This window comes from Apis laboriosa, unplaced genomic scaffold, assembly GCF_014066325.1.
Source record: "Apis laboriosa isolate Shangri-la unplaced genomic scaffold, ASM1406632v1 scaffold5_cov152, whole genome shotgun sequence".
Lineage (NCBI taxonomy): Eukaryota > Metazoa > Arthropoda > Insecta > Hymenoptera > Apidae > Apis > Apis laboriosa.
In genome coordinates this window covers 201,353-224,790 of record NW_025223857.1, presented here as the reverse complement: position 1 = coordinate 224,790, position 23,438 = coordinate 201,353, and the positions used below count along the sequence as shown (strand labels likewise).

Below are 23,438 nucleotides of genomic sequence, written 5' to 3'. Positions count from 1 at the left end.
CATCGGTTCGAAATTTTCACGTTTGTTTCTCGTCGCCCGTGTTACACGTTGGATGTATGCGCGAATCGAATCTATTTGGGTCCATCGCTGACCCTTCTACACACCACCACTACTGATAAGATAGACGGCCGAGAACCGGCCAAGAAAGGTGGAAAGAAGAGGGGCGAAGAGGAAGAGTAAGAAGAAAAAAAAGTTTTTTTATTCGCCAGTGGAGGTGGCGTGAAGAGAGGAAAGGGAAGGAAAAGAAGCGAGGCTATCGCGATTGTCTCTGCGCTCGATCGGAATACCAAGCTGGAAAATCGATCGTTTGAAACGCGAAGAACCAAGATCCGACGAGATTCCAAACGAGAATCCGTCTCCGACCAATTTTCGATAATAACGACCATTCTATCCACGGTGTTCTACTTCGATAATCGGTATCGGTCCGCGCGCATTCAATAATACCGCGTTTTTACGAGATATCCGGTGTCGACATATCAAGGATTCCGCGCAAACAGCGTTCTCGTCTTGAAGCAACGCGAACGTTAACCTCGATACCATTAACGAGTTTTTACTACATTCGATTCGAGCCGAAACGCGAAAAGAAAAACGCGTTAACTATGCACCCCTTTCTTTCTTCTTCCGTAACTTGGCCGAGACGAAACGACGCTTACTTACTTTCTCGGCTATTGTACATATCGAAGATGTTTATCGACGATACTTTTCTGCTCTTCTTGACCACCGAGTATTTTACGTTTCTAACAAGTACTACCTATCTACCTATCTCTCTACCTACCTATCTACCTACCTACCAATCTATCTACCTACCTATCTACTTGTCTACCTACTTACCTACCTATCTATCTATCTATCTATCTATCTATCTATCTATCTATCTATCTATCTATATACCTTTCTACCTATCTCATTACCATTGTTCGTGGAAATGCAAACCCTTACGACGCGTAACAGTCGGGAAATTTAGAAAAATTCTATCGATGCATAGAAATCAATTTTATCTTTCTTTCAATCAAATTCAATCTTTATTATATCGTTACAAAGATGGATTTGTTTCGAAAATATCGTGGTGTAAAGATGAAAAGGTGAAAGAGGAACGGAACGCAATCGCTTTTACTTTCTTTCGCATAACGAGCCCAAGGTCGTGTGAAAATCTCGAATGGCACGGTCCCTGGAGAAATTTCGCTTACGACGCGAGACATTTCCTTCGAATCGGTCGCTATGTGTCGACGCGAAGACGTCGAGGCTGAAGAGTAAGCGGGTATATCGTTGCCCCGCGAGCGATATCTCGACTCTTTCGAAACGAACGTTTCGTCGTCCATTACTCCTCCTCCTCTTCCCCTTCCCCCTCCCTCTCAATAGCATAGCGCGACCAACGCTAGCAAAGTATACACGAAACGCTCGAATCGTAAACATAGTTCGATCGGGATATTTGTTCGAAATAAACGGGACTGGAACGTTGAACAGACACGGCCATTTCTGACTCGAAATTTATTTTCTTTTCCAATTCTACGACGCAACCTCTCGGTTTTCCACGAATCATCACCCGTTTACAGGCCGTTCGCTTCTCGACCTTGGACCACCGTTGCTAATCGTCGTTTAACGCGTTCTCGTTCGATCTTATCTTTCGAGTCCTCGACCACTACCGATGCTTACCGATGATTTATGGATCCGTTAACGTCCATAAAACGTCGCTTTCTCTCTCGTCTCAGGCATCCGACCGTTGCCGGAGAGATCGGCCGCGATTCGCAAGAAAAATAATCGGAACAATGAAATCGAAGAGAATTTCCAAAATTCCACGATTCCTGTCCTGTTTGTCGATCGAAATTGAAACTCGGGAACGTTGTTGAGGTCGAGTTGCGACGCAATCTCGAGCCGTGAAAAAGGAAGAAGGTTGCGGCGTATGGTCGGCGCGTAATCTCGATCGCGTTTCCGGAAACGAGCCGCGTATCCTGCTTCAGCCTGGCCGAGCAGAAGGCGGCGGCGAAGGAGGAGGAGAGAGGAGGGGCGGCTCAAAGCCGTTCTCGCTCGCCAAGCGGCGAAGAGGCGAGGAGGCAAAGGGGCAGGTTTTATCGGTATATGGCGAGCTAATTAGCGGCGTTCGCAATCAATCGCTTCCGGAGGCGGTTACAATCGCTCGTTTTCCGCCCTCCTTTTTAACCCTGGCCGATCGATCGCCCCCTCGCAATCGGAAACCATCGCGTTTCCGCGCGATCCGCAACACGGGCGAGCGAAAGGAAAAAGTAACGTCTCCACCTATTAACCGATTATATCATCGCGTTCGAGAAAAACAGAGTCGTCCGATCTCTCTCTAGTCGCCTCGCCGTCATCCTCGCCATTAATTAACCAGTCGGGAAAGCGGAATCGCGGCGCCACGATGAATCACGACGACGAATCACTCGGCCTCGGTTTCTTCTTCGGTTACGCCGATTCTGGAGGAAAATCGTTGTTCTCGATCTCCGCGATGTCCGATTCCCTCGAGGCACCGAGTCGTCCTATCGCGTGGCTCAGCCGAGTCTTCAGTTTCGCCATCTCTCTCTCGGACGTTATTGGAACCAAGCCGGTCCACGTGCACGATCTCGTCTCCGAAAATCCACCGCTCTTCCTCGACACGGACTTGAGCAACGCGGCCAGTCCCGCGTTCGCGATCTCCTCCCAATCCTTTCCGATCGGGCTCGATTATATACAAATTATATGGATAAAAGAAAATTCTATTTTACCTACCGTTCGATCGGACGGCTCGAATCCTATAGCCGTCCTCAGCGCCTCGTACTTGTCCTCGGCCACATTAGATCGCAACAACGCCAACAACAATTCGACGTTGCATCGAAGCTCGTGCCCGCTTCGCTCCCGCTTCTGTTTCGAATATCAATAATAAACGGGTAATTTTATATTATCAAATTCGACTTACCGCTCGTGCCTTCGCGAGATCCTCGAGGCGCGCGAAGATGGAGCTGCACGTGGATTCGAAGAGGAAGGGTAAGCCGGTGTCGGTCAACGATCGCTCGTTCCTCTCTCTCACGATCCTTACCGTCTTTCTTGCGATACTCCTCAACTGATTGGTCAACAATCCGATCTCGTTCTATCCTCGAAAACGGAAACGGAAACGGAAACGTGCGAACGAGAAACGAGGGTGTGTGAACTCGTCTCGTCTTTTTTCAATATCTCACCGTTATCTTCTCGATCTCTCGCCGAGCCGCGAAATGATCGTCCATCCTCTGATGCACCGATCGAACGTGGTTCTGGCCCACGTTCGCCCCCACATTTCCCCCCTCTCCCTTCTTCCTCGCCCATCTGTCGATCAATCGGCGCACGATCAAGGTCGAGGACGACCCGTCGCTCGACTGGACGCGGTAATTCGCCACGCTGGACACCACTGTTACCCTGCGATCCGAATTCACGTGGCCGAGCCCCACCGCGTTCCAACCTTGTCTCTGCGCCGATTCGTCCGCCCATGCGAATTCTATACAGGGTTAGAACCCGTTGGAAAAAGTAACCAGTTAAAAATTTCGAATAATTACTTATTTAAAATGCTTGAATAATATTTATATAATATTTCGTAGCTATTATAGTTGCTTCTTCTATTGTATTATCTCGATTGCATTACAAAAATTATTTCCAATTATTATTTGAACGATAAATTATCGAAGTAATTTTTATTATTCTATTTAATTTCAATTGTTAAATTTTATTAATCCCAGATGGAAGAACGATTCTTCCTCGATCCTTGAAATAAAAAATTTCTTTGAAAGCGAGCGTTATTATTATTATTATTATTATTATTATTATTATTATTATTATTATTATTATTATTTGGGAATTATTATTATTATTATACCGGGGAAAAGTTGGGTGAAGGGGAGGGTCGACGGAGCGTTGCTTTTGACGACGGTCACGAAGGAGGAGGATTTTTCGGGCGGGCAGCTTCTCAACGCCATTTTTATCGGTATTTGGCCGATTTTTCTCACGGCTCGCAACACACCCTCGTCCGTCTTATACGTGACCACCACGGTCACGTCCATCGTGTACGACGGCCAATCCCCTTCCACGCTCACCACCGTCCTCCTCGAGTGGTTCTCGTCTGAAAATCGAATTAAAAATTAAAAATTCGACAGAATTAGTAGTAGAGACTGCACCAGATTAGAGAGAGAGAGAGAGAGAGAGAGAGAGAGAGAGAGAGAGAGAGAGAGAGAGAGATTCGCTTACAGAGGTTGGGCACGGTGTAGAAATCGACGTCGGCGAGCAAAGGTTTCGAAACGTGGACGCAAACCTGAACGTCGCGAAGAGCAGCGTACGAGGACAATTGTACGTCGACCTCGCAAACGGGCGACGGATCCGAGTCCATGGATGCGTTTATCGTCACTACGAGCTCCGCCTCCGCTCCAGCGTCGCTGGTTCGATCCTCTATTCGAAAAAGCATCGCGATCGATTCGTACGTCGAATCGCGAAAACTAGGAAACTGCTATACCTACCCTTCCTCGTACACACACACTCTCGCAGCTTCGACAATTCTCGTTCAGCGGCCGCGTAATCGTAGCCGCGCGGGTGAAGAGGGGGGGCGACGAACAAACTCGGCTCCGAGCCTAGGTAGCAAGCCTCCAACCGACCGTCCGCCGATAGAACGACTATAGCGCCCTCCAAGTGCTGAAAAATAGTGCGTTGATAATTTGTCCTCTTCCTCTATTTTCAACTCACCCGAAGTTGAACCCTGGCCACGGTGACAGGTGTGAAGGGCAATTGTGCCGACCATTTCAATGTGGTTCCCTCGTAGATCATCAGAGTACCCGTGTCGGCGATCACCAGCACCATCAATTTCCCGTCCGGTTCTGAAAAAGAAATTCCAATAACGAAAAATATATAACAATAACAAAAGATATATATAAAATATATAAAAGATATATAAAAGTATTTTCTTCGAGGTGTTCATCGAATTTATTATTGTTGTTATTATTATTATTATTATTATTATTATTATTATTATTATTATTATTATTATTATTATTACCGATTACGTAAGCTCGAAAACAGACAGGCCTGTACTCGAACCTCTTCGCGTATTTGACCGAGGCGCAGTTGTCCTTTAGACAATAGAGATGTCTCTCGCCGAGTACCACAATCCCGATCTCGAAACTAGTCAAAGTGACAGTCTCGATGCCGAGGATTGGTTCACCGATGTTGAACGTCCAATCCGGTTCCAAACTGCTGCTGGATCTTCCATGCCCCTCCTCAACGCCGTCCCCGTCTTTGTGACCGATCCTCGACCACTCAGCCATGCTTTGATACCTGGGCAAACGGTGTTCTAAGTTTTTCCTCTTTCAAGCTAGCTAGAAGGAATCCACGTGCCTGTGACATTCGAGTATCCAGGAGGAGGTGGCGGCCACGAAGAGATCGTATCGGGATACGTAGACGATCGGCTCGGCCAGCAATTGATTCCTCCTCGTCTGGCTGAACACGAACACCTCTTGCTCGTAGAACAAAAGAGTACCGTCCAGGCATTGAACGCAGAGAAAATCCCTGCCGCGGACCCCGCCGAATGGCCCAACCGTCAACGAGGCCGGGAACCTCGGCAATCGATGCTCGTAATTGATCTTCAACTCGCATCGATCCCCTGTCGATCGAAACGCTCCCTATATTCCATCTGAGACGACCGAGAGAAAAATTAGCTCTTTCGCCAATTTTTCTTCAGTGATTGTTTCAGAACATCTATATATATATATACATACATATATACTCGTTCCTCAATTTACAAAGGAAAATATAATGTATTTTTATCCTTATCTTATACAACGTTTCAACATTGTCAACAATAAATTACTGTATATACACTTTTCTTACTTTTAAAACTTCTAATAAACTAAATATATTTTCTGGTTGAATAATTTATTAGTATAGTTTAGTTTAGTTTATAGTACTATGGTAATATAATTTTAGGTGTATATCGTGAAATTATGAGAATGGGAGAAAGAGGGAAAGGAATAGTACCGTATTCGGTTTCAGATCCTTCGATTAGAATCATATCGTAGACGAGCAGCTTTGAATCGGTCAACACGGCTAGCCGTGAATCCTGCGATCCCCTGCAATTGTTTAAATTAACCTTCGATTGTTTCGAATACTCGTGTACTACTCACGAAACGAATTTGCCCGTTTTAACATCCACGATGCAATCGCCGACTCGCTTCTCGATCATGAGATCGGTCGATTTGTAGTTGGTCGGCGATTTCGTTTCATCTATCCATCGAGAAGACGGATCGTACATCCTTAGGTAACCATCGTGACTAGTCACCACAATGATATCGTGGTGCCTTTCTTTCCCGAACAACGGCGCTGCCATCAAGCTGTGTTTGTCGAAAGTCTCGTTTGCTCCGCATCTCGTTTGCCACCATTCTTTCGTCTTGAACAACGACATCGTCCTATCTTGAATAATAGAAAACGCGATACTTACCTCTCTCTGTTTCCTTTTTCTCCCATCGTTACCATGGAGTCGATGCGTCACAACATCGTGCTCGAATCGATCGTTACGTAATCAAGGTCGGAATTATTATATTCATTCGATTGAAAATTTTAAAATCGAGCGATTTTTTGATTATTTTTTTTCTTTTTTTTTTTTTTTTTCTTATCGATTCAATGTTATCTCGCGATTATTAACGAACGATTCGATTTTGATCTTGAAAATCGAATTTACCGCTGCGGCTTCGTTAGTTAGTCCATCTCATTGGTAGATGGCGAAACTTTACAGTGTGAAGTATGTGCGTCGTTGACATATAACGGAGTGTATGCGCTCCGAGTTCGATCGATGTTTCTTCTTCGAAGCGACGAGGAAAGTTGGACGAAGTTACGAACAACGATATGGAACCGCAAGACGTTTACTACAGCAAGGCAGAATACGTGGAAACGGTAAGTAAACGAACGAAACGTTGAACGGTATTCGGCAATGGCAAAGAATATACCTAACCTCTTCTTTCATCTTCCACTCTCTTTCGATTTTAATGTTTTTCAGGCATCGGGGAATAAAGTGAGCAGACAGACAGTGTTATGCGGATCGCAGAATATTGTGTTGCACGGAAAAGTGATCGTACAATCGGATGCTATTATCAGGGGCGATTTGGCGAACGTGAGAACGGGACGTTATTGTATCATCAGTAAGAACGCCATCATAAGGCCACCGTTCAAAAAGTTCAGCAGAGGGTTGGTAATCAATCGATTCGATCAATTCGTAATCGATACGTTAACGATATACATATTCGTTCGTCTCGTTTCCTCAGCGTTGCCTTCTTCCCTCTGACGATGGGTGATCATGTTTTCGTAGGAGAAAGAGCAGTGGTTAACGCAGCCATCGTCGGTTCTTACATATACATTGGAAAAAATGCGGTGATCGTACGTATCGATATATCATGCGCAAACATAAGAATTTATTCGTACGTATATAGTACACAAAGAGAAAGAGAGAGAAAGAATCGTAAGTGCTCTTTCAACTACACAGGGAAGGAGGTGCGTCTTGAAGGATTGTTGTTACATCGAGGATGGAGCTGTGGTTCCACCGGAGACCGTAGTTCCCTCGTTCACTCGTTTCGCCGGCAATCCTGCCAAGTGCGTCGAAGATTTACCCGAGTGCACTCTCGACCTCATGCTAGAATTTACCAAGAATTATTATCAACACTTTTTACCGTCTACTGCTTAACTCGTTTGTACGTATACACGGAACTAGCTTGTAATTGGAAAAAAAAAATATTATTCATTTACGTTTTTACGTAGGTTCATCGAATCGAATCGAGTTATCGATCGAATCCCCTCTCTCGTCGTCGGATGCTCGTCCTTCTCCTCAAATTCGAATTCGAACGGAACAGCTTTGCTCCACGTCGCGATAGTCATTGCATCGTTACTCTTCAATGTTCGACCCCAACGAATTTGCTGGATTTTTTTATGCCAAACGATTTCGATCGCCAACACGACGAGACTGAGAAGCGTCCCATAACCTAACGCGACCAGCGCGAAGTAACACTCGGTGAAACCTATTCTAACGAAGCTCTTCCGTTCATGACACTTGGGCTTGTTCGTGTACAGCCGGACGTCTTCGCGAATTTTGAGCCCGGTTTCTCTCAATAGAAGAGCTCTACGAAAACGAACTAAAAGTGTAACTGATTATATATATATATATATATATAAGTCGTTTAAATCGCTCGCATGCCGTTTCTATCTTACGTGTTCTTGACGATCTCTAAATACGGGGATCGAGTTTGAATGACTAGAAGCGGATCCAACATGTTCATTACGTCTATCTCCATGATTCCACATTTCTCATCCTCGAAATACGTTTCCTGCATGATCTTGTAGAGGGCGCCTCGTTCCGCGTGAAACGCAAACAGTTCGTTTCTGACGCGGCGTGCACCTTCTTCGACTGACATCCACGAACCATTTTGACCCTTCGGCTCGATTTTTTGATCGACTATCGCTCTTCGTATCGGATCTTGAAAACTCTGTGTATAGATCAAGACAGAAATTTCGACGTCTATCATACGCGTGGAAAAATTTTTCAAAATCTCAAGTGTACCTTGAAATAATGTCGGCTATATACCACGTCTTGAGCGCCTAATTTCAACGGGCTGTGCAACAGATCGGCCGGCGTTTTGATAGAGTCGGTGGTCGATTGAAGCAGAGCGACGATGTTTGCCGTGTAAGAGGCGTACAAATTAAGCGCTGCGATCAAAAGCATCAAGGTAACTATTCTCGAGGGAACGCGATATGGCTCGTAAGAATATCCTGAAACCAGAGTTGATAAAAGTTAGGTTAGCTTAAATAAGGTTAATCCGTTGAAAAAGTAGCTGGTTAAAAATTTCGAATAAAGTTACTTCAAGTGACTACTTATATTAAAATATTCGAATAACGTTATAATTGATCCGTTTTCTATATAATTCTCAGCCGTTTTACGCTACAGCTTTTACAATTATTATTATTACATTTTGAATAAATTATCGAAATAACTTATCGAAATAACTTTATTCGTAATTTCGATTATTAAATTTTCCCATCACTGCCTGAAACGAAGAAAAGAAGGATTTGGCGATAAATGACGATAATATAATATATATAATCGTCCGTAACGCGGTAGGTTACCTTGTTGCGCGATCGCTCCCAATATAACCATCAAGTTATCGCTAACCGTTTGTTCGGCTGGATTGAATTGTTGCCAATATCGAGCCGTGCTCGTTGATGCACCTCTTCGATACTCCCATTTGGTGGAGAAACAGAGCAATCCGAGTAACAGCAAGAGAAAAACTGCGATCGCTATCCAAACGGATCGTTGGAACGGTAGCGTGAATATGTTGCTGACGGTGGACAGCAAAGGTTGACGAAAGATGAAGCATGCTCTATAGTGACGGAAATATAGTCGGTCAAAGTAGTTACGCTATGTGAAGAAGTGCGAAAAAGAGGTTACCTGGTGTGCGTGTAAAGTTGTATATAATCTACCACACCGATACGTTGTGGAATAAAGAAAGTTCCCGTCCCGCCTATGTCGATTTCCCTACGTTGCAACATCCCCGTCATTCCACTCCACGTACCGTTCTCGCTTCGATATCCCCAGCTATCCGTTACGCGAAAGCTAATTCTAAATAATCAAGTTTAAAGATATGACTCGCCAAACAGAGAGAGAGAAAGAGAGGAAGAAACGACTCACGTTGCGTTCATTCGATTCGCTATGTGCATTATCCAAGGATAATTGGCCTTCGTAACTGGATCTATATGCTTATTTTCGTAATCAGTTAAATGGTTGATCGTATCGGGATCGGTCATCTACGATGGTGAGAGAGTGATTTATTCGTCCATGTCTGTAAATTTTCCACTCTACCGAACGGATCAGCGGACGCATCATGTTCTTTCGAGAAGCATTCCAACTTCTTTGTTTCCTCTGATCCCTCTTCAAGAGGCGATATCTTATCGATCGACTTATCGCGTCGTATTTATCGACCGAGTCAATTACTTTATAATCCGAAATGAAACGAACGAAGTTTTGCACGTCGCGTACGTTCGCTAATCCTTAAGGTGAGCTCGTGATCGATCGATATAATCAGGAAAAATACCACGAGGCAGGATTTCAACGGCGTGCGTCGAAGATCTCTTCTTCGTCGCGACGAGGGATATAAATTTCGCATTCGTACGCCATATTCGATCGTCCAATTCCCTCGATCCTCCTCGATCGTCTCGTGGAAACGACTGGGTCTGTACACGGAGCTTATCTCCACGACACCGTTCATTCTTTCCTTCGCGACGATCACTTCGCTATCAGGATATACGGCCATGTCTTTCAACGTTTCTCTTTCGTCCGTCGAATCTCCATCGATCGACGATCGATCTCGAAGCAACAGCCATTTTATCGGCGCGGAGAACATACCTGTCCCGTTCGCCTGCGAATCGAATCATGACTCATCGGTCCAATTTCAGGATTCGAGAATATATACGTACCGCTCGCAACAATGGAATCGCATAATCGCAATTCAAATCCAACACGTACAAATCTCGATGCTCCCAAATATCGTGCGTCCGTGCCGCGAATCCATCGAGTTCCCGATGAATCTCGTGAATGAAACGCTTGCTCGACATCTTCTTGGATAATTCGATCGCGTCCTCTGCGAAATCAAAGCGACGATTAACTTTTTCCACTTGCATCAATGCGATAATTCGAATATTTATTATATTTCTTTAGAATATCGCTTCATGAATAAATTTACGTATAAAAATTAATTGATACATAAAATATTAAAATATAAAAGTTTTATACGTTAATTTATGTGTATAAAATCATTTCAAGTTCTAAATCGTCTTGTTGATTCGACCGAACAAAAAAGAATTAATTTCGAACGCGTCTTCTTTCCTCTCTTTTTACCTTGCTCGAGTCGACAGAGATGCAACGATATTCTGACCGGTGGAAATAAAATAGGGATCGCGTCCTCGAGTAATCGGTCCAACGAATCGAACGCGAGCGTTTCTCGAATAATAACGATCGCCACGAACGAGCGAAGAATTCGCGGGACGAGAAGCATATCGTTCGAAGAAATAATCGTGCGATGACTGATTCGGAAAACTTTCGGACATTGCATACACATACACACATCGTTCGTTATCTAAAATATTCACCGGATTTCGAATCGTATTCGGAGAAAAATGCAAGTTGTCGAATAGATAATACCAGAGAGAATTCAATCGATACGATGCTATCCGACACTGCAATTTCGTTTCTAATTTTTTTTTCGAGGAAATTATTAGGTACACAAAAGACATTTCCAAGCTCGTGTACAACGTTACGACGGTGTATCCGTGCAAACGATGTAAATCGAGAATAGAGGCGTGAAGTAGCTACTCGTGTTTCCGATCGATAAATCGGCGAGTCGTAGCGATAAATATCTACGATCGAGACGATTAGAGGTTGGGAAGAGGCAATTTATCCGGGGAAAAATAGTAATCGTGGAGACGAGTGGAGAGATGATATCGGGTAGAAACGGCGCGTGGCAGGAGGATGAGCGCGAGGGGTATATCACCTGGAAGCCATCTCGCTAAGAGACCTTGCGCGCGGTCCTCTCTCATCGGTGTATCGCGTGACGAGTTAGTGATTGACACGTGCGTCGAGCCCACCGCGCAGTCCTAATCGACGGCCGCTCGTTCGTCCGCTCGAGTTAAACGGCCAGGCTTTACGACCGTTCCACCAATCGCATCGCGTCTTCTATCGGTTACGCGTGCACGGGATTACATTGGATTTGGGCGAAAGCTCGCTCGCGCATCACGAGTGCATCATGTATCGACGACGAGTTTGTCGATCCTTCGTCTCGATTCTCTGATTCTCTCTCTCTCTCTCTCTCTCTCTCTTTCCGTTTAAACGGGGAGATGGAACACGAACTCGTGTTCGGAATACGTGATAAATCGTAGCTCGAGCTCTCTGCAAATGGAAGAAAGTCTCGATCGAGTTTTCGCGATTTTAGGTCACGTGAATAATTACGGATCATCTTGTGTTTGGAAAACGCGGTGATGAGCACGAGGTCGAGGCGGGGATCGAGAGAGATAGAGAGGGAATGGAAAACGAATTTCGAAGAGGCGAAATTCTTTGATTTCCCGTGGCGACGATCCGATTCGGGAGAGGCGATATCGACGCGTGGGGGAGGGAGGCGATCGGTGGGGTTCGAATCGCGTGTTCTAATTGGTCGACGTCCACTAGGTGTTCGCGGCTAAGTGTCGCGAGTTCGGCACCGTTTCCAACAGTAGCTGCGAGAGCGACGCGACGCGTCACACTTCGGCGGCCGTTCGCTTTCCTTCGCACCACCTTCGCACCACCGCCACTTTCGTGAGGAAATTCGATCGAGTTTATCGAAGACAACGATTTGATAGATCCCTTCGAGCGGCCAGATGTCCAAGAACGGGATCCCCGTGGATCGCAAGTCCGATCTCAAGAAACCTCCAGAGGTGTTCGAGACCCAAGTTCCCGCGCCATCCGGTGAGTTTTTCCTATATATGTATTTATATATATATATATGTATGTATGTATGTATGTATACGTGTGTGTATATATGTGGATATTCATTTTCGTTTCCGCTTCGTCGAATATCGATCCGTTTATTTGCCGTGTTTCCGTTGTCCGAATACTATAATATACAGGTAAAGGTAGAGAAGAGAAACTACACCAAACTCGAATCGTGAATGTGTTGTTCGTGTCCGTTTTACGTAACGAGAAACGGTTAGGTAGACGGGGTATTTGCATAACCCCGTGAATGTCTTTATGTCTTCGAGTACCACCGATTCGAGAGAATCGGGTACGCCGTGTACGTACAGCGGAGAGGAGAGGAGGGGGAAAAAAAGGGAAAAACAGGAAAGGGGGGAGTCTCCTCTGAAGTTTTCGTCGCTCGTCGAGTCGTTTCTTCAGACGTATCCGATAATGTATCCGTGTACCGCAAACGTTACAACAATGAAACGTCGAGACGAAACGTTTCGCTATCTCGCGTAATCACCTTGACATTTTAAGAATTATGGTGAAATTAACGATAGGTACGTGCCTTGCGGGAGGCTGACTCCGTGCAAGGGGGAGGGGCAAGGGGGGAGGGGGAGTCGCGCTATTGTGTCGCTCGAAATAAATTTTCCTTTCCAAGAAAAAGATACGCGACCGTGGTTTTATCGTTTTTCGCGTTAATCCTCGACGCGATACACAAAGGCGGATTACGTTCGATCGAACGAGCGGTGCAGAGCTATGCTCGTTACCGCGGTAACGACTCGACCGTGTTCCAAGGATATCGCACACGGTCCAGATGCGATCAAGGCCGATCTTTTCGAATCGCGGGGATCGATCGAGGAAAAACCCCCCCGGTAACGCGTTTCATTCTCTTTTTCCGGATTTTTTTTTTTTTTTTTTTTTTTTCTCCTCTCCATCTTTCGAATCTTTCGAATGAACTTTGGAACGTGATCACATATTCGCGTATTTACCAATTATCGCGACTTCTTTCTTATTTTTCAATTACAAGGATCCGAGATATCTTATCCGTCGAACATTCTTGTTTCTACGATACGTCTCGACGATAGTCGCACGCGGCGTGGTCTCGTTTCTTTTCTAATCGTCGCACGTGCGAGCAACGATGGAACAATTATCTAAAAGTGGACATCGAATTTCGAAACAAAGGCGAATCAAGTGGATTCGCGAACGATATCCGTTAGATAGATAGTCTCCCTATCGAGTCGATGATCTACTCTACTCGCCCTCACCCCTCACTCTTGCGAAAATGCGCGCGACGAGTCGCGAACCGCGAGCCTCGAAACGATGTAGGACACGAGGAAAACCGGAATGAACGGGCACCGATAGATAACTCGTTCGATCCGGTTTGAAAATTGTTATAACCATAACAAGCGAGCGTAGGTGTTTGGCGAAAAATATGCGAAAAAACTTTCCCGATCAATTTTGCCTTCGCTGGAATGGAACCGCCGCTTTCGTTCAACTTTCCACGGTGCTTTTCCGATTTCTAATCCTCGAATAATGTTTAAAATAATCTCGGCGGACTAATGATCTGTCGGTAATCGAGCGGATCGATTCGATTCGATAACACTGACACTCGACGAAGAAGGAACAGGCATTTATTCGTTTCAACAACGCGGTCGCTCCCATGTCTAGTTCTTGTGAATAAAACATTACCCGCGCTCTCCTCCGTAATCGTGTTTTCTCCGAGCGAACTAGCGAACGAATAACAAAAGTGTAACCAATAGCAAAGGGGCAACCAGGCGGAAACAATTGATCGGTAGAGCGAGGAATCGGCGCGGAATTCCAATAATCGTCGTATGATCGATCCTTGATAGCGCGAATCAAAATTCTCTGTTTCCCTCGTGCCGATGCACGCGATAACAGGTGTGTATGATCATGTGCGATTTCCAATTGCAAATATCAACTACTATACGTATAGATACGATATTTGAATCTCGACCTATTTCGCCCATTTGGTTCGATAGAACGATGAACGAAATCGCGAAAATCGCAGATTCGGGATTGAAGGAAGGAAGGAAGGAAAGATTTACAAAACGTATTCCAAAACGAAATCGTTTCCATTCCTGATTATTTCCCCAAAGCGGACGCATTACTTTCAATTTCGAGCTTCGTCGAAAGCTTCCGGCGCAGTTACGTTCGCGCGTGCACGTTATTTCGTTCTCCGCTCGAGGCGGACGTTATTTTCCACTTTACTAAGTGAATAACGCGTTTAGGGGCCGAAGCGTTTCCTGTTGACACACACGGGTGCATACCTGATATCGAGATAAACGACTGCATCGAGTTTGCTTATACCGAGGAGGAAATTATTTTCGAAAATCGAGTCAACGATCATTTTTATCTATCGTTTATCCATCGAAACGATTCAAAAATTTGAAAAAAATTATATCCGATACACGATTGATTTGTTTTCTTAATTATCGAGCGTAGATATCCAGAGATATCTTGGTCGATCGAAAAAAATTTATGTTTTTATTACCGACCGACGTTCGTCCGAAACGAACTTCCGTTTCGTCCAATAGTTGGTAATAGACGCGTCGATTCTTCCTTATCGACGCGTTATTGAATTCAAATCGTACGAATCGTTACGTAACGATACGATAAAAAATGGAAACGTGTTACGTGTTTCTCGAAAATCATGATTCTCTATTTCGATGATCGTCGATGTAATAATTAAATAATTACGTCCAAAAATCGAATTCGTTCGATCGTCGTTGGACAAACGACGGGGAAATACTCGAGTGTCGAATAGTCGATACTACTCGATACGCGTGTTTCGCACGCACTTATCGCACGTGCTCGTAATGCAATAGATTTTTGGCACGCGATATCCACGATGCTATCAATAACCCATCGCGTATCTTTTATTTTCGCAACTCGCAATGACGCGGTTAATACAAATTTTTAAATGTTCAAATATCCCTAGCATAAATAAATATATCGCTTCGTTCGATTTCGGAGAATCTATGACGTGACACTTCATTCGACACGAAACGTGAAAGTCATCGACAAGCTTGCAACGTTTCATCAAATTACGTTCGTAAATGAAATATCGGCGCGACCTTGTTGTTAATCGTCGAATCAATGTTTTGTTAAATAAATGGGATACGAGCGTCTTAACGATATTATGACTCACCGTATTTCTCAAGTTTCATCATGATAAACAGAAAATTCATTGGACTGATAGCGAAAAAAGAAAAAGAAAAAAAGAGATGAAAAAATATTTTTTCGATCTTGAGCAATAGATCCTCGTTAATAGTAATAATCCAGTGCATGACGTGATAGCGATTACGGCATTTTCAAATATCATCATGATCAGAAAGATAAGAAATTCCAAGGGTTACGTGAGGATTATGATATCTCGTTGATCGCTAAGATAAGCAATGGCAATCATATCGTACGTAGGCGGCGATATAATAAAGCGATAATTTTGCCGACAATTTTTTCCGATTACGTAATTTTCTTACGTAGATACTTGAGGACGAAAATATTTTGTCTCGACCAATATATATATATATATATATATATATATATAATACTTATTTATACTTAAAAAAGAAAACACATTGCGAATCGTAAGTCGGAAAAGTAAAGGATCCTTGCAAAACAGCACGGAATTCGAACAAATATTCTCGGGAGACGTTTGTCGCGAGGGGGGGAATCGATCGCAAAATTGTCGACGATGCGATTCGAAATTACAGCGCGAAGAGGAAGGTGCGTTCGCGCGCAATTCTCCGATTGGTGGAATCGAGTTGTGAACGTCAGATGGCGCTGGTGCGTCCAACGAGAGGAAGGGATTGACAATGCTCGCGCGACGATTGGTCGAAAAGACCTAATTGCTCGGACGATTCGCTTCGTCTCACCGCTCCCCGCCATTCCCCGTTGGGTTCCATGATTCCCGGCTTCACACCGACCGAACTAGCATGAAGGAGAAAAAGAGAAAGAGGCAGGTGCGTGCTCGCTTCTGATCACGGGATCGTTGTTAATCATCGTTATCGGTGTACCACGAAACCGTCAACCGATTCATAGCGACGAGAAACCGATATTATTGTCGCACAGTGAGTGTTGGGTAACGCCCGGACAAGTATTTTGGTAGAATCATCGCGGTATCATCTTTGTCGCCGTCGTCTTTGTCGTCGTCATCGTGCAAACTAAGAGCCTGGTGTTTGCCGAAAGATTGCGCGCAACAGTGTTGATTTTCCCCAACTACCAATAAGAAGAACATAGCGAACCACTCTATATCTCTGTGTTGAAAGCGGCACGCAAGTATATACTTATACACAGTGTCTTCTCTCGCTTCGCGACAACCTATTCGAAGCAGGGGATCCTCCAATCGGAAATTGCAGAAACTTGGTATTTGCTTCTACATCTTCTTTAGCGTTCGTATTCGAGATTCAGGAATAACGAACTAACGGATATATCGTTTCCGTATCGTGTCGCGTGTGCGTAGAGCGCGTGTCAAGCGTGCAATGAACGGCAACGGCAGACCTCATGGAGAGAACAGAGGACGAAATGGCCACGTGCTTGTGTGGGAACAACCTGGCCTGGAGGAAGAGGAGTCACCTGCGCGAATACGTAAAAGTACGTCAACCTCGCGCAATCTTTGACCTCGAAATTCCGCAACTTTCTGTCCGAGTTTCTGCTTATCTTCACTCTCGAGGTCGTATCTCTGTCATAGATCGAAACTAGTTTACGAAACTTGATGTATCCTATAAACCACGCGTCGAACCACGTGCTCCCGCCGTCATTCTTCGCTCTCTTCCTCATTTACGCTGAGGTATGTTCTCTTCCTTTCCCTTTCTTCCTTTACTCTTCTTTATATATATGTATACGTATACTACGCGTATGTGTTGACGCGTCAAATTTAAAACTCGAATGGTAAAAAAAGAAAGAAAAGAAATGAAAATTGCTCTATTCCTAATTCGACTCGACCGTGGTTTCATGATTAAAAAATTATCAGCATAGAGACACAAACGACTTGAAACAACGTGTGTGTGTGTGTGTGTGTGTGTGCGCGCGCGCGCGCGCGTGTGTGTATATATATATATATATCTTGTGCTGTATGCGTTATGTTGTAATAATTTTTTTTTTTTTTTCATATATAGAATTCATTGCATTCGATCGTGTTAAAATTGCGTTTTGTTTTTTTCATATATAGAAAAAAAAATGTTCGCGAAGAATGATGAATAGAAAATGCGATCGTTTGCAGACTTTGATATTTGTTTCATGACTCTGTGATCAAGTCTTGACATCGAGAATAGAGGCAATGTAACTTGGTTGAACAGTCGACTGCTCGAAACACGAATCGATTCACAGCAAAGATCGCGCGACCAAGCGTCACGTGCGCGACTCGACCGCGCCTCTTTCTCCACTCCCTCACAATCGCCGTTACTTCGAATAGACGGACGACAATAACGTCAGCTCGTGGTACATAGCTCGCCGAAGTTATTTCTACTGAATACGATTGACCACGTGCTCAGTGGATGCTCAATGATCGCTAACCACGTGCATTCTCAACTTGAAATAAGGAGAATCGAGAAGAACACGATGATCGTGCATGAAATATATACGATCGAAAATATCGAAAGAATTTGATTAGCTCGATCGATTATCAAGCGCGACTCTTTAACCCTTACGATCGAGAATTTGCTTTCGATAAATTGCGCTCGACGAATGAATGACGCGACGAGAATCACGTTCAAATAGCAGAACGTAAACTGAACGGGACGAGGGAAGGGACGGTGGGAGATGATCAAAGTTCGTATGCCCAAAAAAACTCGTGACATATTTATACATATTTTTCATATAGCATTACAGACTTCGGTCAGAGAAATTCGCGGAAATAAACAACGATATATAAACGAATTTGGATTGTGGCGCGTGCAAGGAATATACGATTCACGATCTCGTTTAATTTCTCGTTGAGCGAAAATCGGCCATTCACTGATAATATTATCTATTCAAGAAAAAATCGTCGCGATAATCGTTTCTCCGTGCAAAAATAAATCTTACATCGATTCTATTATTAAGTCGCAATATTATCTCGACATCTCGTCGCAGGAGCATCGCGTTATAAATAACCGATGCGTAACTAGTTTGAACGAGTCGAGCATGGACGGAATCGCGGTTGCCAAATCGGAGAAAGGGCTAACCGCGACGCGAGACGCTTTTCCGTCAATGGGCAGCCATCGGTGCGATGCGATTGTCCGCTCGACCTTGTCCGCTCGTGCGGATAAAACTGCTGCGTCCTTGGCGTCCTTCCATGACAGCGTCTCGCTGTTCCGCGCCCATTCATTCTTCCTTTTTTTTTTTTTTTTTTTTTTTTTCTTTCAATATTGCGCGCCACTGTTTATTATTCCATTATTTCGACGGAACGTTTGTTTTTCCCATTGTTACGCAAATCACGATCGTTTAAAGCCAATTCACGTAATTAAGATACAGAATTTTAATTTCGTAATATCTATCATCACGAAACGACTCGAATATAAACGATTCGAATTCTATCGATAATAATCCTTTTTCCAATATATTATTATTAAATATATCTAATCGTTGAATTAATGAACGATCGTTCGATGTTGTAGCATTGGTGGGGTCGCGTCACATAGTGACACTGATGTTGTTCTTCGGTATGGCGAATGCTTATGTGATGAGAACGAATATGTCTGTGGCGATCGTCGCAATGGTCAATCACACCTCCATCACGGTGAGCAAGGAACCTGTGAAGAACGAGTGCGGGCACGAGAATGCGAACAATGATTTTTCCACCTTAGCCGTAAGTACGACGCAAAATTATTTTGGCTTGCGAACGATCGCAATGCTGTTCTCTGTGCTTCCTTCCTTATCTCGATCGATCCTTCCTAATCAACTGATCCTGCGTACAATTCCTGAAACCCAATAGGTATATCGCCAGTATTTCTTTCTTGTGTCACAGAACCATGACGGAGAGTTTCATTGGGACAGCACCATGCAGGGTTACTTGCTCAGCTCGTTCTTCTACGGTTACGTCATCACGCAAATACCATTCGGAATACTCGCGAAACGTTACGGATCGAAATACTTTCTTGGCATCGGTATGCTGATCAATTCGATGTTTGGACTGCTGGTCCCTGTGTCCGCACGTGCCGGTTACCATTGGCTGATGATCGTTCGATTTATTCAAGGTTTGGGCGAGGTAAGCGATTAAATCTCGCATCTCCTTTCGATCTCGCATCGCACCGTGGTCCGCCCCCCGCCTTTTTTTTTTCTCTCTCTCTCTCTCTCTCTCTAATTTGACCGACCCGATCGGAAAGGATAGAAAAAGTCTTTAATATCTTTCTCGTTGAACGCTTTTTGATCGTTCGGGTGTATTTCCTGCCCCTAGGAATGGATTATCCCTATTGCAGGGTCCTATTGTGCCTTGCACACACGCGATGCTGGCCAAGTGGATACCGCCTAATGAACGTAGTAGAATGGGAGCCTTCGTATACGCTGGTAAGCTCGTTCGTTTCGACGATATCTTTCCGATTCTTTCGACCTGCGTAGCCTTGTCGCGTCTATCACCACGGTAAACTACTGGGATCTACCGGAAAAAACGACACTACCTCCCCCTCCTCCCCTTTCTCTCCCTCTTCCATCTCCTTCTTTTTCCTTTCCTTTCTTATATTTACTTCTATTATCTTGTCTTAATTCACGTGTAAATTAAATGCATTATTATATAATGTTATATTATATTCTATACATCTTGTATTCCTATAATGTAGGCGCTCAGTTCGGTACTGTTATTTCAATGCCTTTGAGCGGTGTCCTGTCACGGCATGGATTCGATGGCGGCTGGCCCTCCATCTTTTACGTATTCGGCGCCGTTGGCACCATCTGGTGTATAGCATTTCTACTCATGATCTACGAGGACCCGGAAAGCCATCCTCGTATAGCCGAAGACGAGAAGAAGTACATCCTGAGTGCCTTGTGGGGCAACGCCGGAGCCTCTGTGAGTTTTCCTATTCATATATTATATTATTATATATTTTCCTATATTATATTTAATGCAGTAAAATTTTTAAACTTCTCGCTTCCTATTTTATCGACTTATTCTACGTACGTTTTTTTTTACCAGTCTCCACCAGTGCCATGGTTTTCGATCGTTACATCGTTACCGTTCTGGGCCATCCTTATAGCACACATGGGTCAAAATTACGGATACGAAACGTTGATGACCGAGCTACCGACATTCATGAAACAAATCTTGAACTTCGACATCGAATCGGTAAATAAGAGGATGGGAAGGAGGAAGTAAGTGCAACGAGTATCGAGTACAAAAATTCTATTGAAATTGTGTTTCAGAACGGCACCGTTTCCGCCCTTCCTTACCTAGCCATGTGGATATTCTCGATGTTGATCTCTCACGTGGCCGACTGGATGATCTCCAGCGGAAAATTCAATCACACGTTCACGCGAAAAATCGTGAACAGTATAGGTCAGTTCGGGCCAGCGATCGCCCTAGCGGCCGCCTCCTATACGGGATGCAATTCCTGGTTGACGGTCACCATTCTCACGATCGGCGTAGGATTGAACGGTGGTATCTATTCCGGATTCAAAGTAAATCATTTAGATATCTCGCCGAGATTTGCCGGCATCTTGATGTCCTTTACCAATTGCTTGGCCAACTTGGCCGGTTTATTGGCGCCTATCACGGCCGGATACATAATCGTTGGACCGGTAAGCGTAAGAGTAGATTAATGGTCGTCGTGGAGAAACGTCATCAACGCTTATTTGCTGTTCCCCTCTTTCAGCCAACTCATGCTAAATGGAGGCTCGTCTTCATGATCTCGGCCGGCGTTTACATCGCCTGTGCCACGTTTTACGTGATATTCGGCTCGGGACAACGGCAACCCTGGGACAATCCTGACAAGGACGAAGAGAGGCAACACGAGAAACAAGACTTGCGATGCGTTAAAACTGTTTCCGAAACGCAGCATTGACGAGATAGCACGCGCTAGTTATCTTCCCGCGCCCTCCTCCACGTGTTTTTCATTCTGCGTCAATCTCATTAACTTTTTTCATTTTTTCAACACGACCGTGCTGAAGAAGAATCCGTTTTCGATTGTCTCCTTCGCTTCTTCTCTCCTCCGTCGATCGCGTATTGTTGTTCGTCTCGGTCGGTAATCTCGAATGATTAGAATTTGATTTGGTGAAAAAACGTTGATGAAAAAAGAATCGTCAGGAGTCGTGTTGTACATGAATCCTTGAACGTTAGACGAAATCCTAGATGCGAGAAAGAAGAAACGAACGCGAATATTATATTTCGAGCAAATTGCACTCGCAACAAGAATCGTTCTAATTTCTTTCTCCTTTTTTTTTTTTTTTTTTTTTTTTTTTCGCTCGTATGCCAATTTAAAACGCGCGCAAATATTTTTGCTTGTAAGATAATCAAGTTGAAAATCACGATCCTACGTCAACCACGGATTAAAATTAAAGAAAAGACACGTGTTTTCAGATGTGTGTACACGTATTTGTGCATTGCGTGCTTGCGTGTCAGTACGAGAGACACGGGAAAGGAGAGAATGATAAGCGTGTGAGAAAGTGAGCGAAACGAAAAATAGAAAGCAGATGTAATTTTACGTATTTTATAATAGTATCTTTTCTTTTTTTTTTTTTTTTTTTTTTTTTTATTTAATTACTGAAATTACGTGCCTTTCGATCAAAGAATATGAATAATAAAAGATCAAATCGACACGTTAATTTCCATTATATTGTATAGAAACGGGTGGCAATAATAGGCCAGGGGAAGGAACGATCGATCCAAATTTTCATTTTCTTATCTCTTGTGATTGTGTACTGAATTTGTGGATCGCGCATTCCTTCCTTTTTTTTTTTTTTTTTTCCTTGATCAAAAGTAGTAGTGTTCGATATCACAGTCAATCGTGCTTTGCGAAAAATGCGATGCGTTCGAAACGCATAACGTCCGTATACCCATTTATATTACGAGGAAACGGAGAAATACGATAACAGTATTAGAGCAAATATCCTCGCATCTCTTCGGTCTTCGTCTTCGTTCGTTACTTGCCATATGTTAGCATAGCGAGCAACTGCCATTTTGTATTGTTAGATCGACATCGATCGCGAAAAATATGGCGAATCGATTGCGAGAACATTCGAGAATTTTTGATTCGTTATTGATAACATGACGCAATACAATAATGGTTTATAAATATTGTACATATTTTTACGTATAGGTTTCTATCGAATTGCACGACTTAGACAACTTTTTTTTTTGCTCCTCTTCTTATTTATGCAAATGTGTACAAAATAGAATGAAAGGATACGAAGAAAGAGAAAAAGACAGAAAAAAGAGAGTGAGAGAGAGGGAGAGAAAGATAGAGAGAGAGTAGTATTAAGCGTGTTAGAGAAAACATTCAAAATAATTATATTTGTAGTGGAATGCATTTTCTTTTTTTAATTATTGTTATTATTATTATTATTATTAATTAATTATTATTATTATTATTATTATCATCGTTGTTATTATTGTTGGTATTATTATTATTATTATTATTATTATTATTATTATTAGGAATAGCAGTAATAGTAGTAGTAATACTAGTAATAGAAATAGTATTCATCATCATCATCATCATCAGCATTAACATCGTCATCATTGATATAATCGTCGTACGACTGAGCACCAAAGCAAAAATATCCGTCTTTGTTTTGCTTCTCTTTCTTTTTACTTCCGTACATGCAGGTCATCGTTACGGGTATTTCTTGTCGATCGATTACTTTTGAATTTACGTAAGTTCGTATTCGATGTGTACGCGAGATGCTCGAACGCGATAATAATATTTCCTATCCTCGCCTTCAAGCGAAAATTTGTCCGTGACATCCAACATAGAATGTACTCGATATCTTTCAAATTATCTAATCGTATTTCTGTTTATTATTATATATATTTTTGTCTAAT

The 23,438-nt window shown here is 43.5% G+C and overlaps 4 protein-coding genes across 12 annotated transcripts; 2 read left to right on the top strand and 2 right to left on the bottom strand.

Moving 5' to 3' along the window:
- Window positions 1-1,061: 1,061 nt before the first annotated feature.
- Window positions 1,062-6,403, bottom strand: LOC122717995 (protein PTHB1). The gene is made up of 12 exons (XM_043942608.1): window positions 6,126-6,403; window positions 5,980-6,071; window positions 5,341-5,605; window positions 5,003-5,280; window positions 4,693-4,823; window positions 4,470-4,641; window positions 4,204-4,401; window positions 3,836-4,078; window positions 3,168-3,460; window positions 2,909-3,079; window positions 2,722-2,853; window positions 1,062-2,658 (listed from the first exon to the last, which is right to left on the bottom strand). The coding sequence occupies exons 1-12, from the start codon at window positions 6,401-6,403 to the stop codon at window positions 2,419-2,421; spliced, it is 2,493 nt and encodes an 830-aa protein (XP_043798543.1). The 3' UTR covers window positions 1,062-2,418.
- A 368-nt stretch (window positions 6,404-6,771) lies between these two features.
- Window positions 6,772-7,890, top strand: LOC122718138 (dynactin subunit 5). Its single transcript, XM_043942880.1, has 5 exons — window positions 6,772-6,891; window positions 6,995-7,182; window positions 7,260-7,371; window positions 7,478-7,682; window positions 7,750-7,890. Exons 1-4 carry the CDS (start codon window positions 6,844-6,846, stop codon window positions 7,673-7,675), a joined length of 546 nt encoding a protein of 181 aa, XP_043798815.1. The 5' UTR covers window positions 6,772-6,843; the 3' UTR covers window positions 7,676-7,682; window positions 7,750-7,890.
- On the bottom strand, window positions 7,385-17,728 carry LOC122718136 (glutamate receptor 1-like). 3 transcript variants are annotated; one of them, XM_043942870.1, is made up of 10 exons: window positions 17,711-17,728; window positions 10,456-10,619; window positions 10,074-10,397; window positions 9,671-9,786; window positions 9,431-9,601; window positions 9,109-9,362; window positions 8,546-8,754; window positions 8,197-8,471; window positions 7,738-8,107; window positions 7,385-7,624 (listed from the first exon to the last, which is right to left on the bottom strand). In XM_043942870.1, the coding sequence occupies exons 2-10, from the start codon at window positions 10,591-10,593 to the stop codon at window positions 7,598-7,600; spliced, it is 1,884 nt and encodes a 627-aa protein (XP_043798805.1). In that variant the 5' UTR covers window positions 10,594-10,619; window positions 17,711-17,728; the 3' UTR covers window positions 7,385-7,597. The 3 variants fall into 3 exon arrangements, with proteins under 3 accessions (XP_043798805.1, XP_043798804.1, XP_043798806.1); XM_043942869.1 differs by lacking the exon at window positions 17,711-17,728 and adding an exon at window positions 10,877-11,244; XM_043942871.1 differs by lacking the exons at window positions 7,385-7,624; window positions 17,711-17,728 and adding an exon at window positions 10,877-11,244 and having other exon boundaries at window positions 7,965-8,120.
- On the top strand, window positions 12,114-21,850 carry LOC122718137 (putative inorganic phosphate cotransporter). 7 transcript variants are annotated; one of them, XM_043942873.1, is made up of 9 exons: window positions 16,580-16,852; window positions 16,950-17,080; window positions 19,084-19,274; window positions 19,434-19,673; window positions 19,885-19,972; window positions 20,242-20,468; window positions 20,595-20,744; window positions 20,822-21,196; window positions 21,271-21,850. In XM_043942873.1, the coding sequence occupies exons 2-9, from the start codon at window positions 16,969-16,971 to the stop codon at window positions 21,457-21,459; spliced, it is 1,572 nt and encodes a 523-aa protein (XP_043798808.1). In that variant the 5' UTR covers window positions 16,580-16,852; window positions 16,950-16,968; the 3' UTR covers window positions 21,460-21,850. The 7 variants fall into 7 exon arrangements, with proteins under 7 accessions (XP_043798809.1, XP_043798810.1, XP_043798813.1 ...); XM_043942874.1 differs by lacking the exons at window positions 16,580-16,852; window positions 16,950-17,080 and adding an exon at window positions 12,114-12,475; XM_043942875.1 differs by lacking the exons at window positions 16,580-16,852; window positions 16,950-17,080 and adding an exon at window positions 14,335-14,365.
- The last annotated feature ends 1,588 nt before the right edge of the window (window positions 21,851-23,438 follow it).

What these genes read in the sequence shown, in the direction of transcription:
- LOC122717995 (XM_043942608.1), bottom strand. Translation starts at nt 6,403, where the DNA reads ATGTCGTTGTTCAAGACGAAAGAATGGTGGCAAACGAGATGCGGAGCA. An exon ending in CTACACCGTGCCCAACCTCT is followed by an intron (nt 4,079 to 4,203) that starts GTAAGCGAATCT and finishes TTCGATTTTCAG; the next exon opens with ACGAGAACCACTCGAGGAGG. An exon ending in CTTCACCCAACTTTTCCCCG is followed by an intron (nt 3,461 to 3,835) that starts GTATAATAATAA and finishes AACCCTGTATAG; the next exon opens with AATTCGCATGGGCGGACGAA.
- LOC122718138 (XM_043942880.1), top strand. Translation starts at nt 6,844, where the DNA reads ATGGAACCGCAAGACGTTTACTACAGCAAGGCAGAATACGTGGAAACG. An exon ending in AGGCAGAATACGTGGAAACG is followed by an intron (nt 6,892 to 6,994) that starts GTAAGTAAACGA and finishes AATGTTTTTCAG; the next exon opens with GCATCGGGGAATAAAGTGAG. An exon ending in TTCAAAAAGTTCAGCAGAGG is followed by an intron (nt 7,183 to 7,259) that starts GTTGGTAATCAA and finishes TCGTTTCCTCAG; the next exon opens with CGTTGCCTTCTTCCCTCTGA.
- LOC122718136 (XM_043942869.1), bottom strand. Translation starts at nt 11,096, where the DNA reads ATGTGTATGCAATGTCCGAAAGTTTTCCGAATCAGTCATCGCACGATT. An exon ending in GCGAATCGAATGAACGCAAC is followed by an intron (nt 9,602 to 9,670) that starts GTGAGTCGTTTC and finishes TTGATTATTTAG; the next exon opens with AATTAGCTTTCGCGTAACGG. An exon ending in TTAGAGATCGTCAAGAACAC is followed by an intron (nt 8,108 to 8,196) that starts GTAAGATAGAAA and finishes TCGTTTTCGTAG; the next exon opens with AGCTCTTCTATTGAGAGAAA.
- LOC122718137 (XM_043942873.1), top strand. Translation starts at nt 16,969, where the DNA reads ATGAACGGCAACGGCAGACCTCATGGAGAGAACAGAGGACGAAATGGC. An exon ending in TTATTCAAGGTTTGGGCGAG is followed by an intron (nt 19,674 to 19,884) that starts GTAAGCGATTAA and finishes TCCCTATTGCAG; the next exon opens with GGTCCTATTGTGCCTTGCAC. An exon ending in GATACATAATCGTTGGACCG is followed by an intron (nt 21,197 to 21,270) that starts GTAAGCGTAAGA and finishes CCCCTCTTTCAG; the next exon opens with CCAACTCATGCTAAATGGAG.